This window comes from Lonchura striata, chromosome 1, assembly GCF_046129695.1.
Source record: "Lonchura striata isolate bLonStr1 chromosome 1, bLonStr1.mat, whole genome shotgun sequence".
Lineage (NCBI taxonomy): Eukaryota > Metazoa > Chordata > Aves > Passeriformes > Estrildidae > Lonchura > Lonchura striata.
Genome location: NC_134603.1, coordinates 91,707,848 through 91,725,702, shown reverse-complemented (window position 1 = coordinate 91,725,702; position 17,855 = coordinate 91,707,848). Strand labels below are relative to the sequence as shown.

Below are 17,855 nucleotides of genomic sequence, written 5' to 3'. Positions count from 1 at the left end.
TGGAGGTTTCTTTTGATGGTGGGTGGGTGGGGGGAAAATATTTTATCTCTATTGTAGAGCTGCTTATTTTGTGATTTATCCCCAGTAGAGACCAGACAGGTGTAGATGCATTGAGAGGATGGAGGAATAAAACAACTATTGTAGATGTGTCTAACCAGGAATTGATCCCGGATCACAGTCACTGGAAGGATCAGCTGTGTATCAACTGTGTTTACATAAGGAACCACTGTGCAGAATGTGCTAAATATAGGTAACTCTTGCCTTAAAGAGCTTACTGTCCACAAAAGACTGAGAGAATAAGGGGCACAGAGAGAAGCTTTGGAAATCAGACATTTTGAAATGTTGAATCGCCATTACTTTATTCGGTAATGAAGATGATTTCTGCTCTCCCATTTGCCTGTTTTCCTTCAGCAGGGATGTACAGGCAACCTCAGGCAGGATTGCAAGTATTAACTTCCATTCTGCTTCTTCGCAGGAGAAGCTGTGATGGGAGCCAGGGAAGTAGACTAAGAGAAAATACAGAGCCGATATAATGGAAGTGTGTTTTGTACAGTGTAAAACTAGCCTGGCTGACAGTCCAGAGCTAAGAGTGAAATCTGCAGTAGAACAGCTGGCAGTGCAGATCAGCCATCGTGTTCTCTGGGTTCCCAAATTTGCAGAATGTGGAGCTGTGAGCTGGCACTGCCAGCCATGCCCAGCTGCCATCTGGGAGGTGTAAATCAGCAGTCTCCAGCCTCAAAATCAAGGTCTCAAGGGACTAATCTGAGGACTAACACAACTCAGCAACTGTCTGCAGCAAAGTTAGCTGCGGGAAGGCAGCTGAACAGGAGGTGGCTAAATACAGTTCCTACCAGGATGTGAAGGTGGCTAAAACCAAATTTGCTTAATTGATGCAAATGAGACCTGCTAAAATTGTCTTTGTTCTTCCATTTATTTACTTGTGGCAGGCCAAATGAGACTGGAAGGGAAAGGGAGCAGCAGTATTGTTTTCTATTCAGTTAATCCTTTTTGCTGAGTCCTGCTAACTGCAGCCATTTATCTGCATACCTTCAAGCAAAATGGGGATTTAAACATCAAAGTACTAATTTAAATTCTGGAGAACAATCACTGTGGAGTCATCAAATCTTCCAGCAATTGTGCTGGTTTCTCCTTTGCTCTACACCTTATCCTGCACTCCCAGACACCCACAGCAGCCTCTGAAGCCAGCTGGAACATTGACCAGGATAAAGCTCTGCATGACACAGTCAGTCCTTTGCACAAAGGCACAACCCTAAACCGCTCCTCAGCCATTTGACCAGGCCAGTCACTTGCAGTTTAGCTCAAATTAATTTAAAACTCAAAGTCTTTGGGTGTCCTGTTTAGCTTCTGAAAAGTTTCTTGTCCAACCAACAGAATAAGGTGGAAACTGTGGTCAAGAGCCCCGGGAGTGAAAAATTATACAAGGCTGTGCAGGTAACAGAGCAGTCAGTGTCAGGCACATGCTGACACTGAAATCAAGCACACTCTTCAGCCAGAGCTTCTCATGCCCAGGGTCACTTCTTTGGCAAAAAATACAAAAACGGTTTTGTGGGTTTTGTCTTTTAGTTTTTGGTTTTGAGGCCTTCAAGTAATGTGTGTTAACAGGTTAATATTAAAAGTATCACAGTTATCAAAAGGTTGAAAAAGGGCAGCTCCCAAATAATATCCAAATAGTGACTTTTGGATTCTGTTTCCCTCTGCAGAAGTAAAACCACACACATCTGCTGAGGGGCACTGTTTGAATCCTCTTCTGCTGCAAAATCATCAATGCATTCAAACCTCTCTTCTGATTCTAAATGGATCCTGAATTATATAAGCATGTTCCTTTCTGATAAGTACTTGGGATATAATAATATGTGACCATATTCAGCCTCCAAGCCCCACAGCCCTTGGGGATGAAGTGGTAAGTTTTTAACATCTGTCTTTTACTGTCTGACTGTATGAGGAAAGCTTCTTAGTCACAAAAGCAGAAAAATAATGCTGAATTGCCAGTACCATAAATAAATCAGTGTTTAAGCATGGGCCTGGAAAAATCATTCCACAGTCAGTCATACAAATAAAGCCCAATCTAAGGCATTTTCATGGGTGCTGAAGGACAAGGTACATATGAGCAGAGTGACATTTCAAATTTAGATTCAAATTTATGCTTGTGGACAGGGTCTGGGCAGCAAAGAGCTGTCCCCAGGTGTGGATTGTAGCTCAGAAAGGATGATCAACGCATGCCAAGATCTAAGATGAGAAGGAGCTTTTAAATATTATTTTGCTGTTGATTTAAACTTTCCTAGCAAAACCACCTGTCACTAAGATATTTCTGCTAAAAACTGAACCTTGGTCACCTTCCTCAGCCATGCTGCATTGCAGAGCACTTACCTCTATGAGCATGTAGAAGGAGAGCAGTGTGATGCCCAGGTTATACACAATGAGGTGAGGTCTGAGAGAGAAAGGAGGCCTGTTCTTCATGAACTTGTTGCCCAGCCATATGCAGAGTAGATATGCTCCAGTAAGGAAAAATGTGGGAAGGTAAGAGTCCAAAAGGAACCATCCTCTAACCCTGGCATCTAAAAAAAGAAACACACAGAGCAGGCAATTAAGAGAGCTATGGTAAAGTATCACTAAAATAAGGCAGAACACATAATGAAAAGAATCTGCTAAAAGTGTGGGATGGAATCAGCCATTCTTTCCTCACAAGAGATATCCATTGCTTTTAACTTATCAAAACTGCATGCTAAGTCTCAGAGAATGTGGGCTGAAAACTGCATGGAATTCCCTAATAATTTAAGGTCACCTAAATCACCTCATTTTAATAGTAAAGAGAAAATGAAAGAGAAATGAAGGAAAATGAATGACTTTTAAAAAATTTGTTTAATGTTTTCACGTAATATTTATGTAAATCCTATCTTAATCTGCTCCACAGACAATTTGGAGACAATATTAAATCCAAAGTATGCATGTAATATTGCCAGCTCATGTGCTATTTTAATTCTGCTCTTGCCATACAGGTAGTAAAGTATATAGCATTGACTAGAAAATGTTCATACAAGGGGAAGACTTTTCAAAAATATTAAATATGAAAAGCAAGTGCCAAATGTTTACTTTGATGGTTATCAAAGATTTTTGGCTGAATGAAGGCTCACTTTCTCACAGTTTCTGTCCCACTTGCCTGGTCCTGAAATGAAATATTAAGGTCAAATCCTGCTTGCCTTATTCACACAAGTAATCCCATTGGCAGTAATCAGATAGTTCAGTGTATATGAGCAAAGCCTAATCCCAGATGCCTAGCTGGAGGCAACACTTTATTGTCATACGAGCAACTGAATGTCATGAGTGAAAGGGGTGTGCTTTCTTTTCTTTTTTCTTTTTCCAAGATGGAGCAAAATCTAGAGTCAACTTTCCATAGCAGCATTCTTCAGCCATTCACCTATGGAAAGAGCAAGGGGGCATCACAGCTAGTTTTTAGAATGATGTATGGAGCAAGTGAAGAAAGAAGTCAGTGAGGAGTCACTGTGCAGGTCTCACAGAAAGTTGTTCTTTCTGTTCTTAGGAAGATGTTTTTGCTCTTGGAAAATGTTTTAAATTACTTTGGTTATTTTTTTATAAAAGCCAGGATGGTGTTAAAAATTGTAAAACAGAAGCTATTCACAGTGCATGAAAAAAACATTTTACTGTTTTTCTCCCTGTGTTGAAATTGGAAAAGACTGGGCAATGGATGATGCACCAAGTAAATGTGCCCAAACAATTAGTAATTTATTGGAATTTGCTGTACTATATTCTTTCCATCAATTCTTTCCTCAAAAATTCTTGCATACAGGTATATGTAAAGTGAAATTTTACATACGTTGGAGTAACCTGCATATGAGCCAGGCTTTGAACACCAGCTTTCTTTCTCATTGCTTTCCCCTCTGCCTCCCTGTCACTTCCATAGCAGTGGTTGTAACATTCTTCTGGTGAATTTGGATTCTATGAGGCTTGTTAGCCCTTTCGCAGGAAAGACTTTCAACTAGGCCACCACTGCCATGGAAATCCAATGCTCTCCTGCTTTTGACTCTCCCTTTTGGACTCCCAAAAACCTCTAGGAGCAAAGAGGTGTAGGATTAAAGCAGTCACAAGAGCTCAGTTCTTCCTTTTGTGGCAGCCTTGCTTTGTGGTGCATTACCAAGCTAGAACGCCTGTTGTCTGTCTTCAGACCTCAGTGCTTATTAGGATCACCTCAGTGTGAGAAGGAAACACTTTCAACAATCTCCTAAAACTCACAAGCCATATGTGAAGCACTGGAATGAATATTTTAGAAGTGATTCTGCTCCCTTATGGGCTCTCACCATGACATGGGAGTCACAGGACAGGTAAAGGTTAAAAGTTTAGGCGTTGATGTCTTAGGAGTGTGTGTTTTAGGAGCATAAGGTTTTAATTTATTTAATTGCTATCCTAAATGAAGATGTAGAAGACAGTCATGTCAGCAAGACTGCTATTTTAAGAAAGGTCTCCCATCTGAGGATTGTAACACTTGGTGCATAAAGGTTACATGCACAAAGGCAAATTGGTATCAGTAGATAGCAAAACAGCATGCTTGATCAAAAAGGAAAAGAATTCAGAAGAGTTCAGAATACAAATTAAACTACACAGAATAAATTCTGCCCCAGTATGCTCTCAGAAAGTTTTCATTCTGCTATGAGTGGCCACAAGCATGTGAGCTGATCTACACAAAAGCAGAACTCGTGTGCTTGTTCAGGTCAGCATGCCAAGTATTTTTAAGTCCTGTAGTATTCCAATTTCAAGAGAAATTGTTTAAACATGTACCCTTCCTGAATATTTCCCACCACGACCTCAATACCTTGAAGAGTAAGACAGTTTCTGGCTGAGAGTGGTTTATAAAGAGCAGCCAAGGAATGTGACTGTTTTGTTTCCACTTCCACTTATCCCTGAATGACAAGTAGAGGGAGGTTTTTATGTGTCAAGAAGGGGGAGGAAAGGGAATGTATTTCAGAAGAAGTTATCAGAAGAATGAGAGTTGGAAAGTATTTCTGTTGACCGACAGTTAAATCTCTGTGTTCAAGTACCATAAAGTTACACTGCCAATAGGAGAAAGGATTATTTTTACAGTATTGAAGTTGCACAGCATCTGAAATTGAGACCAAAGCAGTGAATAAAGTCACAGTGGGGAAGCACTGGACTATAGCAGGGGAAGGAGCAGGCGCCCGCAAGCTCTGATCACTCCATGAATAAGCTCATTCACGGTCACCGGCCATCGTGTGCCAAACCCTTGGGGTGAAATCCTGGCTCCTTTTCCATGAGTGGCAGGCCTCCCAGGCTCTTTGAACGTATCAGGCCTCTGTCAATGAGGCTGAGAAACATTGTGATTCAAGTTTCTCTATAGCTATGGCCAGCCAGTGTCTGAGTAAATTCACTCCTTTTTAAGGTGCAGAGGTTAGATGGGTTTGCTCCAGCGCCTTGCTACTGATCAGAGTCTATTAAGGAAAAGTGCTTTTTACTTTATCATAACTTTAACAAAATACATCTCTTCCTGGCCACCTCTTCTTTCACAGATAACCAACCAGTCAACTAGATTTAGCTCCTGCAATTCAATATTAATTTTGTAAAACACCAACAATACTCTGCAGATGAAGAGCTAGATCGGAAAAAATTATCTTTTACAGAAGAAAATTGCTATTTCACTCCTTCTCAAATTGCCTTGAGCATAAGAACAAGAGGGACCAACACCAAATTGTAAGACCACCCCTTACTTAGAGATTAAACCAATGGGCAGGTATATGGCTGCTGTTCCTGATCCAAAGGACTTGTTCTGCTAGTTTGAAAGCAAACACAGAGGAAATCTACAAAGCCCAGCTGATAGCAGTGAATGAAGGTACAAAATATGCCAATATTTATAAATCAAATTCAGATCTTTGATAGCCTGTCCCTCATTGTAGTCAGGCAGCTCTGCAGCTTGTGTTAACCTGGTGCTCCCAGCGTGACAGAGATAGCCACACTCTAGTTCCTAGAGGCATTCTGTCTCTTCTAGTGCCCTCAGACACATCTGTTAATGATGACAAAGACCTGCATAGTGACACAAGTACTTCAGGAGTTACTACCTAAAATATAAACAAAAAAATAGGGGATTGGCTTTTAAAATAATTAGTGCTGTTATCTGTCCTTTTAATCCATCTTGCTGCTGAATGAAGTGTGTACTGTGGATGAAAATCAGAGAGGTAGAAGAGGAATTGTTTGTGGGTTTAGATGTTTGGGGAAGCTCTCAATTCATTAATCTGTGGGGTCATTCAATTTAAAACTGATTGCAGTCTATTGTGAATTATTTATGTGAATTATTTATGTGGATAAACACACTGGAGGGAGATATGCTATTCAGGAAATGTATGATACTGTGTCATTATACCACCCATTAAACTGAAGATCAGAGCGCAGAGGTGTGGACAAACAAAGCTATCTTCAGCACTGATGTCTGGGGAAGGATAGGATGGTTATGTACTTGGCAAGCAATACAAATAATACTTGTTTAATTAAAGTGCTTTCCAAAATCCCAGAGGGATCTCTGTGCTATTCAGAATTGTATCAACTATAGACAATTTGTCTGGACCAACAAGGAAAGAGGAATAAAAGAGGACATCATATTTATTTGGAAAAAAAAAACCACAAAAACCCAAAAAAACCCACCAAAAAGTAGTGCTTTTGTTCTTCTGATCACATTTCTTTCTTAACATTAAAATGTGCTATTATAGAAGCCATTAATAAAACCTATTCTGCTTTAACAACTTCTGCTGCTGCAGTTCCCAAGCTATTCAGTGTTTCTTCACTGGAAATCTTTCTTTCAAACTTCACATCTACTGAAGATATGATGGAAAAGATTTTGTAGCCAGCCAGCCAGCTAAGAAAAATTAGAATTTCTGGTGTTTAAGAACACATCTTTCCCTTTTACTTCCAATTAAGCAAGAACTGTTCCTGAGACATGGAGAACTTTACTGCAACAAATTGGGAATCCTTAATCATGCATCCATCCCCACAGCAGCAGTTCTGGATTTAACCATGAGTAAAAGTTTGCAAGGCAATTCCTGAAATTAAACCCAGCCCTATCAACAGCAAGGTGGACTTGCAAGGGCCTACTCTGAAGACTGTGTCCTGTCTAAGCTCCTGTCTCATGTTTTTCTTGTATTTGCTTGGCTCTCTTAGCCCTGACTTTGATGCTTCATCCTCGTCTGCAGACCTATTTTAGGTTTGGTTTCTTTTTTACTTACTTGTTTCAATCCTAACAAAGCATGAGGCACTTCCAACCTACAATTCTTTAAGTTACTCTTGTCCAAACTGTTCCAGAAAAGCAACAATAGGAAGTCAAAAGATGCATCTGTTCTCCCAACCAATCTATTGGTTTATTGACATTTTGGATGTGATCATTCAGGTTGCTTTTGCTCCAAGCATCCTTCTGAATTAGGTAATTTAATAAGTAGCTGGACAAAACAAACTGGATTATGAATGACAATCAGTCCCAAAGCAGATATTCGACTTTCAGAAAGATCCATTTTTATTCCATGTTAGGAAGGAAAATTGAATTACTCTGACATTCTCAGAAACAAAGGAATGATAAATCACTGCATTGATAGATTTGCTACAATAATGGTGTCTTCCTGATAGTACTGTGATTCTGCCTAGTTTACATTTTTCAATAAGAAGTTACTCAGCAAATTTTTTAGAAGTTTTTTGGGTGGTAATCTCTAGAAGTATTATTTCATTAAAGGCCTGTAAGTGGAGCAGCTTACCTCGCGGTCCAAACATATAGTCCACAAATGCATTTACCTCCTGGTCAAAAGCTTTCAGGGTCTCCTAAAAAATATGGAAAAGAACATGTGGAAAAGAAATTATCTCAGGGTTGCAGAGAGAATATGATTTTAAAAAAACCTCCAATAAACTTGTAAGAAGTTTGTTATGCACAAGTATTTCCAAAGTACACAACATCATGTATACAGAAAAAACCCCAAGCCTCTTTAAAAATTAATTTAGGGCAGATTGTGGTCTAGATAACAACACAGGTCTCATTCCTGGACACTGCCCAAACCAGAACTCTTTAGGAAGGGAAATTAAGGGTTATGAAAATCAGCAAGTATCACAGTAAATCCATCTGTGATGAGTGTAGTTTTCACCCTAATAAAGATGCCTCTTTGTTTTTATTGTTTCCTCAACTGAATATCTCAATGCTTTACATTAAGGAAGGAAATATTTGAGTGATTTAAGCGAAGGTGAGCCAACTGAGATTTCTCTAAACCAGGTCCCAAGTTCCTATAAAGCAAGCCTACAGAAGAGCCTAGAGGTCCAGTAATAAAGTTCAGGCCATCTAGGGTGGCAGGAAGAGGTGGGTAACTTTACAGAGACATTGTGTTTTGAGGTCTTAGTCAATGAAGCTGCTAAGCTGGCAGGTTTAGCAAATTTGTGTCTGGTTTTGACTGAATTGAGAGCTAAGCCATGATCTACACAGTCATTCCCCCAACTGGATGTGATGATTTCTTCCCAGACTGCAGCTCTGGGCAGTGGCTTCCTGCATGCCTGTGCCTGAACAATTCCTTGCCACAACCGGAGGTCAGCCAGGTTCTTCCTCTTGTCTTCCCAAGACAAGTGTCCTACTGTACTTGATGAATTAATTTCAGAACTGAGAAAATGCAGCCAGGCTGAGGAGAGAGACACAGAGTGGTGCTGAGCCCCAGTGCAGGGCAGGAGCTGCTGTGGTGCCTTTGAATGCCAGATATCTCCACACCAGCCTGGACTGCAGACACCATTAAGAGATTTGCCTTGTGAAGAACCATATTTGCACACTGGAAGGTCCAGCCTCGGCCTCTCCATTCCTTTACTGGGACTGACTGTGTTGTGATCTGGGCAGGGACAAGCTCCTGGCACTCCCAAGCTCTTTTCTTGTGTTTCTTCTGCTCTTGATTTTGGTCCTCGGATTGTTCAAAATGGACAGATTTTGTGTGAACATGTGGTAATGTGAGGTTCTTAAGCTATAAACCTCTGTCGCTGTAAGATGCTGCTGCATTGATGTTTTTTTTGGAGAAAAATCCAACAAAAACCCCAAAACTAAAATTATATATTATTCTAAACAAGGAAAACCAAACAAAAAACTGAAACAAACAAAATTATTTCCTCAAAAGAAACTGATGATTAATGATACAAAAAAGTTTTTCATACTTCACAGCACTGAGGAGATTAAATTGGCTTTTAAGTGTCCTGGCTACAGCCCATAAACAAAGGCATTTTCTGAATTTCAGACAATTACTTTAGCAGCCTAATGATGGCTTCTGTCACAGGAGGTGACTTAATTTCTAGGTGTGGGACCTGTGCAAAAATCTGCTTCCATTTTTATCCCCTTGAGCTATACAGTAGTTCTGTTCTTATTTCATGACAATGATACTCCCTTTTGGGAAATGCCACACTGCTGCTTGTCTGTGATGTGCTCACCTGCTGCATTAATTTGAAACAGACCTACTCCTGTGCTTAATGGCTTTGTGGTTAGACTTAACAGACTGCTTTGGAAAAAATACTGTAATGAATTTGAGTGACTTGTAGAAATGAACATGCAAAGTTATTTGCTTTCATGCTTTACATTTCATTAACAAATCTTACATGTCCAGAACAAAGTAAAACACCATGTATATTTGTTTTATATTAAAATACTGTAGACAAACCTATTCTCAGCTGCATTGAAATGGTAATTAGGTACTGAATGTTTCTAACAGATGGAGGAACAGGAATTGTAGGATATTAAGAAGAAAGAGCAGAATAAAAGAAAAGAATCATAGAATTGTTTAGGTTGAAAAATACATTTAGGGCACCAAGTCCAACTATAAACCCAGCTCTGCCAACTCCACCACTACACCATGTCCCTGAGTGCCACATCTACATGTCTTTTATATAACTCCAGGGATAGTGATAAAATCTGTGACTTCTCTGGTCAGATTGTTCCAGAGCTCAACAACCCCTTCAGTGAAGAAATTTTTCCTAACACCTAATCTAAACCTCCCTGGCACAACTTGAGGCTAGTTCATCCAGTCCTGTCACTTGTTACCTTGGAGAACAGGCTGATCCCCACCTGGCTACAGCCTCCTTTCCGGTGGTTGTAGAGGGTGATCAGGTCCCCCCTGAGCCTCCTTTTCTCCAGGCTAAACACCCCCAGCTCCCTCAGCTGCTCCTGACAGGACTTGTGCTCCAGACCCTTCCCCAGCTTTGTTGTCCTTCTCTGGACCTGCTCCAGCACCTCAGTGTTGTTCTTGTGGTGAGGGACCCAAAACTGAACCCAGGATTCGAGGTGTGGCCTCACCAGTGCTGAGTTCTGGGGGATGATCGCAGCCCTGGTCCTGCTGGCCACACTATTGCTGATACAAGCCAGGATGTCACTGGCCTTTCTGGCCACCTGGACACACCCTACATTCCACATTCCACATTCCACTGACTGTCAGCTGGTCTAGGTCCTTTTCTGCAGGGCAGCTTTCCAACCACTCTGCCCCAAGCCTGTAGCACTGCATGGGCCTTACTGGACCTCACATCATCGGCCTCATCCCATTGATTCAACCTGTCCAGATCCTTCTGCAGAGCCTTCCCACCCTCCAGCAGATCAACGCTCCCACCCAACACAGGTTACTGTCTTCATTGATCCAACTTGCAACCACTTACACCTGGTTAGGATGAGCAGACAGCATGCTGCGTAGATGAGCCAGTCTGAAATGAAATCTACCTCCTCATGAGTGTGCTTAAATGACACAGTGAGGACTTGTACCAGCTGATAACCTTGTTCCCATCTATATTAATTAGCACTGCAAAAATTCAGTGTCTGGTTTGCCTTCACTGGTAGTTTGAGAGTAGAACTATTTCTAGGAGGTGCAGCAGAGAAACAAATATTCTTCTTAAGAAGGATATTTCAGTCTTTGCCTCTCTTTCAACATTGCACAGCCTATTTTAGTTTAGAGGAAGAAAAACAGTAGTTTACAAGATATAGATTGTAAGATTGTTATAGAAATTGTATTTGTTTATACACCTAAAACTAGTAGTAATAGTTTAGGAAAAGAATTTCTTAAAAAAGGTAGGTAATTTTATGTGACTAGTCTTGACACATTCCTGTCAACACTACTACAGAGACTATACTGTATTTCTGTGTTTTAGAACACGTCCTTAATAGTACCCCTGGACAGATTAGATTCAAATGTCTTGCTTAGCATGGTCTGTCACATTTCTAAAGAAAAGCAAATAAACCCAAAAATCCATGTGCTCAGACAACTGACTTCTCTCTGGCAAATCACTGTAATAGCCTTTATCAATGAAGGTATTTGGGTTACAAGGCTAAAGATTAACATGTCTTTCATGTTGTTTCTCTTTTTGTATAGGACATTGCTCTGGGTATTAGCAATGTATATTCCCTGGCAGGATTTTGGGCAGATTTGTGGAAGATCTATTTACCTAAACCTATTTAAAAAAGACAGCAGGTTATCTGAGCAAATGAAATCACCCAAATGGAAAGATCTGGAGGGAGTATAAAGTCGATGATGATAAAGCAACAGAGATGTCTCTAATGAGATATTTCAGTATTTTTGCACAGAAATGTAGGTAAGTGAATAGGTAGCACAGTGTACACAAGGGGATTAGTTTTCATGCTATTGCACCTAAAACACAATTTCAAAGTTACCAGGTATGTAAAAAATCTATCACTTGCTATATGTTTATATGCCTTTGTAAGTGTTATATATCTTTGTAAGTGTTGGTCTTCACTGAGAGACCATTATCTACTGGTTTTCTAATAGTTTTAGCAAAAGTAGTATAAGTTATGTAAAAATTAGGTAAATGCTATCTAAACAGTGCAGATATCAAAATAACTTTGTTTTGTCAAAAATACCATTGAATGTCATTCTGTGCCTCAAAAATCCAATATAATTATTTACTTCTTCTTACACGGCTACATAGAAATTAGAATCCTCTGTACAAAACAAGATCTCATTTCAGACTTCAAAGAAGAAGTGGAAATGGGTGCCAGTCTCTGCTCTCCAATACAGCTCCTGGAAGTAACAGTGATATTTTAAACTGCTCTGACTGAAAATATATACGTGATTTATTTTATTATTTAAATGGCAATTTTTCCTTGATTCCTTGAAGAGTTCTGCTCTGTACATAGTGTCTGTGAAGTACTGGAAGGAATCCAAATTTAGCAGCACGTTTAAAGAAACTGATGATAGATGCTACCATGCATAAATTAAAATATGCAAATAAGGATTTTGTAAATGGTACTGTTGGCTCTAGAATGGCTAAAATAGCGGATGAAATGAAGCAAAGTTGAGTCCAACTCAGAACTGCCTATAGATTAAATTGTTTAGCTTTTTATGCTTGAAGCATTTAAAATTACTCTTGTACAATGAGGGACAATTCTTCATTGCTTCAGACAACCTTCTAGGATTTTATCATCTTTACCTTCTATGGTTTGTGTGTTATATCTGTAGGGGAAACAGATACATATAATTTTTAAAAAGAAATCCCAAAAGAAAGCACTTATTTAGGGATTTATATGTGAACTGCAGAGAAAGTTGAAGCTGAAGGCAGAAAGGTGAGACAGATGTTTCTAGGAATTGTACCTCAAAAGAAGGGAGCTATTCAATGAAATTGGGAGGCAGGATATCCAGGAGCTGGCAATAAACTGCTGCTTTGTGTAATTCATGCTTAATATATTGATCTCACTGCTAGATAACCACACTGAGAGTAGGAACAATCTGGATTGAGCTCATGAGAGAAACACAACTAGCTGGGGCATGACACTGCTGCTATATCCCATGGATGCACTGGGAGGGAGGGGAAAAATAGCTAGAAGAGACATAATATTAGATCTTCTTTATATTTTATTAGCATTTTAGACAGATCATTTGAAGAAACAGAAACTGGAGTCCTTACTTGACATGGTAATTTCTGCGTCCCACATTCTGGGACATTCTCTCCCCTCCGGCGGCTGACCAGGATTAGGGGCTGTGCCATAAAAGCCTTACCCAGCAGAGTGGTGTTGCCAGAACTCCCGGAGCAGCACAGCCCTCTGTGGTAACCTGGGCTGACTAAAGGGCTCTTTTGCCAACATAAGACACATCCACGGGAGATGTTTTTGCTGCTCTAGCAATCTCACTGCCTGAATCCTTCCATCTCTCCTTCACATGCGTGCAATTCAGTGTGACAGAAATTACTGAAGCCAAGGGAAGTGAGGGAAGTGCTGCCAGTGGTCTGGGTCTGGAAAGATGCCCATATAATATGTAGACATTTGATAATGCTCCTACTTTACAGAAAATAGCCAAGAAAAGAACTATGTGTGAACTACTTAATCTAAATATATAGTCATTCTTTTAGAATTCCAAGAAAAGAGAGAGCTGTATCTTTGTTTTGGAAATGCAGGCTGTGCACTACATTTTAATATAATGCAAAAATATCTGAAAAATATGGTATGGTGGAAAAAAATAAAATAAGGTTGTTCCAGCTTTAGCACAGGAAATAAAAAATGAATGGTCTTTGTATGTTTCTTTTCTCCTTCTATTTCTTCTAAAGGCTTTCACATTAAACTGTAAGCACTCCAAGAAAGAAAGATGTTGTTACTGTGGTCAGCAAATTATTTTTAAAAACTTCAAGAGCATCTTTGAAGGTAGCATAGAATAGCACAGCCTATGTTTGAGAAACATGCAGTATTTCTAAAAGGTCTTAGTGAGAGTCATGTCTGGTCTGAAAAAAAAAAAAAGACTTTCAGTGTTTTTCAACCAAATCATATTTTACTCCTATTAATTTTTCATACTATGCAATATATGATTCAGTCCACTGCTAAAGCTTGCTTGCATGCATATGTGCAAATGTGTGGATATTTTCCCAGCTCATATTGCCAAATCCAGCACTTTTTGTGACAGGGTGGTGGTTTTTTTTTTGGGTTTTTTTTTTTTTTTGTTGGTTTTTTTTTTGCATTTCAGGGTTATTTTTTGCATTTATTTGGAAATGACTGACTGTGGGTTGGTGGCCTAGGTGAGTCTGGGAGCTTGCAGGTCTGCCTCTTATCTGACAGAGCAAATTGGTGGGGGAACTGATTCATCAAATAGGTTTGTTTTCTCTGAAGGGAATGGAGAACAGCTGTTTGAACAGGGATTACAGCCAGAAGCACTGAACACCTTCTCTTGTGCTGATTTAGTCATTGAAGAGAGAGCTGAGTTGATAATGGTATTACTGAGGATGTAAAGATAAGGGGAAGGCAGCTGTAAAGGGAAGGCAGTCTTGCAGGTTTTCCCTGAGCAGCTGCTCAGGTTACACTGCCTGGAAGAAAATGGAATTTTCAGTGGATTCCTCAACAAGAAGATTGGCTAGCCATTTCTGATAAAAAAAAATGAATGGATGTGAAATTTTGTAAACATGGAAAGACACAGCTAAACATCACCAGAGGTTTTATCTGGCATTTGAGCAGTCTAGTTGGCTTGATTTCAGATTCTCTTAATTTATTGCTGCCCAGAGAAATTTACCACAGGGCTTAGCAGTGCTTGAAGGGAAGCAAGAGGCTGCTAGTAGTATTTTCATCAAACCTGAAGCAGAATGTTTGACTGCCTAAATTACTAGGAGCATGCTGAAAGATGCTCCTCACACTTGCAAACTGAATTTAATTTTATCTTCAATTTACTTCTATGTTCTCTCTACCCAAACAGATCTTTCAAGAAATAGTTGAGACATCCAAGATATATGGGGTGTAGTGTTGTGGTGTGTGATGCTGAGGTGTCTTGATGAGCTATGTCATCCCCAGGGAGATGTTTAATCTTCTTTTTCAAGGCACAAGACCTTGTGACCTGCCTCCCTGCACTGTGGAGACGGATGGGCTTGAAGAGGGTACTGGAGCTCCCTTTCTGCAGGATGGTAGCTAAGCAGCTGTGGCTGCTTCCCTCTGGTTGCCAGTGGCTGTTTCTGGAGCTAGGTACCTACACAAGTATTTCCCCTTGCAGACACAGCCAAGATAAGAAAGCAGTACCTGGATACAGGCAGCAGACAGCATGCCAGGTGTGCCTGTGATACAAGTGTTCATACCTGCTCTCTGTTTAATCTGTCAGTGGACCTTCAGCTTGCATTCTAAATCTGCCCTGAGCCTCAGACTAGCAGTTAACTCTAGAATTTACTTTTCTGCAACTACAGCTCTTGTCTTCCTATGGAAAACTTAAGTATGTGTCACAGCAGGGACTACAATCCAGATGTTGAGATGAATTATTTCTGTTCCAATGTTTCCCTTTACTTTGATGGTGTTAATAGCTGACTATCCTCAAAAAATCAGGGGGATGTGCAGTTAAGAAAGTCATAAAAAGATGTCAGATATGAGTTCAAGTTAGGTAGAAGAATAGTTAGACCTTAAAGATCATTTAGTTCAAACCCTCCTACCATGGCCTGGGACTTTCCACTAGACCAGGTTGCTCAAAGAAGAAATCTTTCCTCTTAATAATATGCCTCTGCACTTTGGGGAGTTTGAAATTGATCTTTTGGCAAACATGCACCTAAACCAAGTTGCTGTGCAGATTCCATGTCTCTAATTAATAATATTTCTTTTATGCAGTTCCATTTGTGCCAGTGGTACTTTTTGTGGGTGTTTCCACACCCAAACCAGACCAGAAAATTAGGAGCTGTGGAGCCAGCAAACATCCCATCATTTCTGACAGTGGAGAAGCAGCAGAGTCAAACCATCAGCTCCCACAGGCAGATAGAAACTACCACAGAAAAGAGCAAGTCCAGAAGGGACTTGGTACAGACCTCCCCTGACTTAATTCCCATTTTCTGCTAAAGCAGCTGGTGGCAGAAAGCCAACCCCATCCTTCAGTATCTGTTCCTGTGTTGTCTTTCCTTCTGGTGAAAGGGAAGCAGATGACTTTGAGGCTTGAGGGTTGAGAAACTGCCACACTTTCCTCTGTGGAGTGAGTTTGGGTGGCTTCCACATGAATCACAGCACAGGGCTCTCTTAACCACATGTCCTTAGGCATCTTAATGGCTATCTAAGAATTGTTTTTAGAGAGATGTAAGAGAAATAGTGGCCTACTAAAGGCAGAGACTTGTCTTGCTGCCCACATGGCACTTGTGAGAACAACTTGTGGGTAGAAGCGTTCCTTACCCTGAGGAAGCAGATCCCTTTGAGCTTGCTCATTGCCCCCAAAGCATCAAGCATGCTCTGCTCCAGGTCTCTGAGCTCCAGGCCAGGCTTTGGCTGGTCACCTCAGCATGGCAGAGTGACCCAAGGAGATCTGCTATGCTTGGTCTTTCCCAAAGCACGTCTGCACCCCGTCTTGCTCATGGCTGTAACCACAGCGTAGGCACACACCCCACACCAGCTGCAATCACTCTCATATCCAGCAGCAATATCCATCTTCACTGCTGATTTTTTCTTGTTTTTTTACATGTGTGAATTTACAGACAACCCTTCCTGCTGCTGCTTGCCTGAAACAACAGCTTAGGGATTGGTAAAATTATCTCACACATAAGGGAAAACGCAATGGATAATAACCCAATGCAATGAAAGAAATAAAATTGCATTTACTTTTGGATCTTCTAACATTCACCTTTCTAAAAAATTGTGATACAAAATGAAGATCAAACTGTAAAAACTTTGCATTCATGTTTTCATTCTCTCTTCCTACCTAACAAAAAAGACCCTGCTTTCGATTTCTCCCTTGTTCCTACAAAGTCTGAGTTTTAAGTCGTGATACTGAGGTATCACAAAGAGAGTTCTTATGGCTCTCTGAAAATGCCAGATAGATTTTATCTGTAGTGAAGCAGAAGGGCAAGTTCTGCCTCGTACTGACAAATTTATCATAATGCATGACAAAAGCCCAAAGGCCAGCATGTATTGCTTTAGTGCAGTTACATTTGAGAAGTGAGCTGTGCAACACTTTATTTGGTGTAAAACTCCTGAAAATGGATAACCTGGCTTTGGGGATTGCTGTCAAAAGCAGGCACTCTGCAAGCACCTCAGTTCTGTGTGACAGCCTTTACAACCAGGGGATGCTGGGGGAGGAGTTTTCTCTCAAGCCTGATCACTTGTTGGTTGATGGTTGGTGACTCACGTTGGAAAAGAGAGTTTGAGCTGTTTTCAGCTGGGGAGCAAACGTACTCCAGACTTTTCACTTCTGATAAAAGGGCACTAATATTTATCTTCCTTCTGCTTTGGGATTTTAAATTTTGTTTAACAAGAGGTCTATTTTCACTTGGTTTTGTAGTCCTGCTCAGCACTGCACCTGCTCATCCCACACATGGGAATAAGGATGGAGGAATAGCTGCTTTATGGTTTCTGTCAGGATTCGAAACAACTTAAAACACCATCAATACCACAGGTGAGAAAGCACTAAGAGGTAGAATTTAGTGAAAATATTGTAAGTATGTGAGCTATTTCTGACATCAGTCTTGTTTCTGGACTATGCAACCTGCTAGTAGTCATAGAAAATATTACTGCTCACATAAAACAAGGCAAGACTTGTTTTACCAGTCATGCTACTGTCAGATCAGTTATTGTGAGATAAATTGCTTTTGCAAAATTAATCAGCTGTTCAAGGTTGTTTGTTTGTTTTTTTTTAAGTACAAGGAAAAGGAATTTGGAAGGTTTCTGCACTACAGTTGCATGGGTTAGCAAAAAAATGATTTAAGAATCACTTTTGCTTTTACAAAACCCTTTCATAATTGAAGTGCTTGAAAGCATTCTTCCCTTTACACATTTTTATTTTTTGATCTTATCAAAGGCTGAGGGTCACAATGTCTCCAAGTGAAAAATCCCCTTGCTTGAATGCCTGTTTGCATGATTTCCCTTCTATAATTCCCAGACTGTTTTTTGC

General features: G+C 40.2%; 1 protein-coding gene across 1 annotated transcript in view; it reads right to left on the bottom strand.

Moving 5' to 3' along the window:
• The window catches only part of ELOVL2 (ELOVL fatty acid elongase 2), a 50,847-nt gene that overhangs the window by 19,535 nt on the left and 13,457 nt on the right, over positions 1-17,855 (bottom strand). Inside the window, exons 2-3 of the mRNA XM_021536528.2 lie at positions 7,782-7,845; positions 2,389-2,576 (exon numbers count right to left, since the gene is read on the bottom strand). Coding sequence (XP_021392203.2) covers positions 2,389-2,576; positions 7,782-7,845 — 252 coding nt within the window. The remainder of the gene's footprint in view (positions 1-2,388; positions 2,577-7,781; positions 7,846-17,855) is intronic.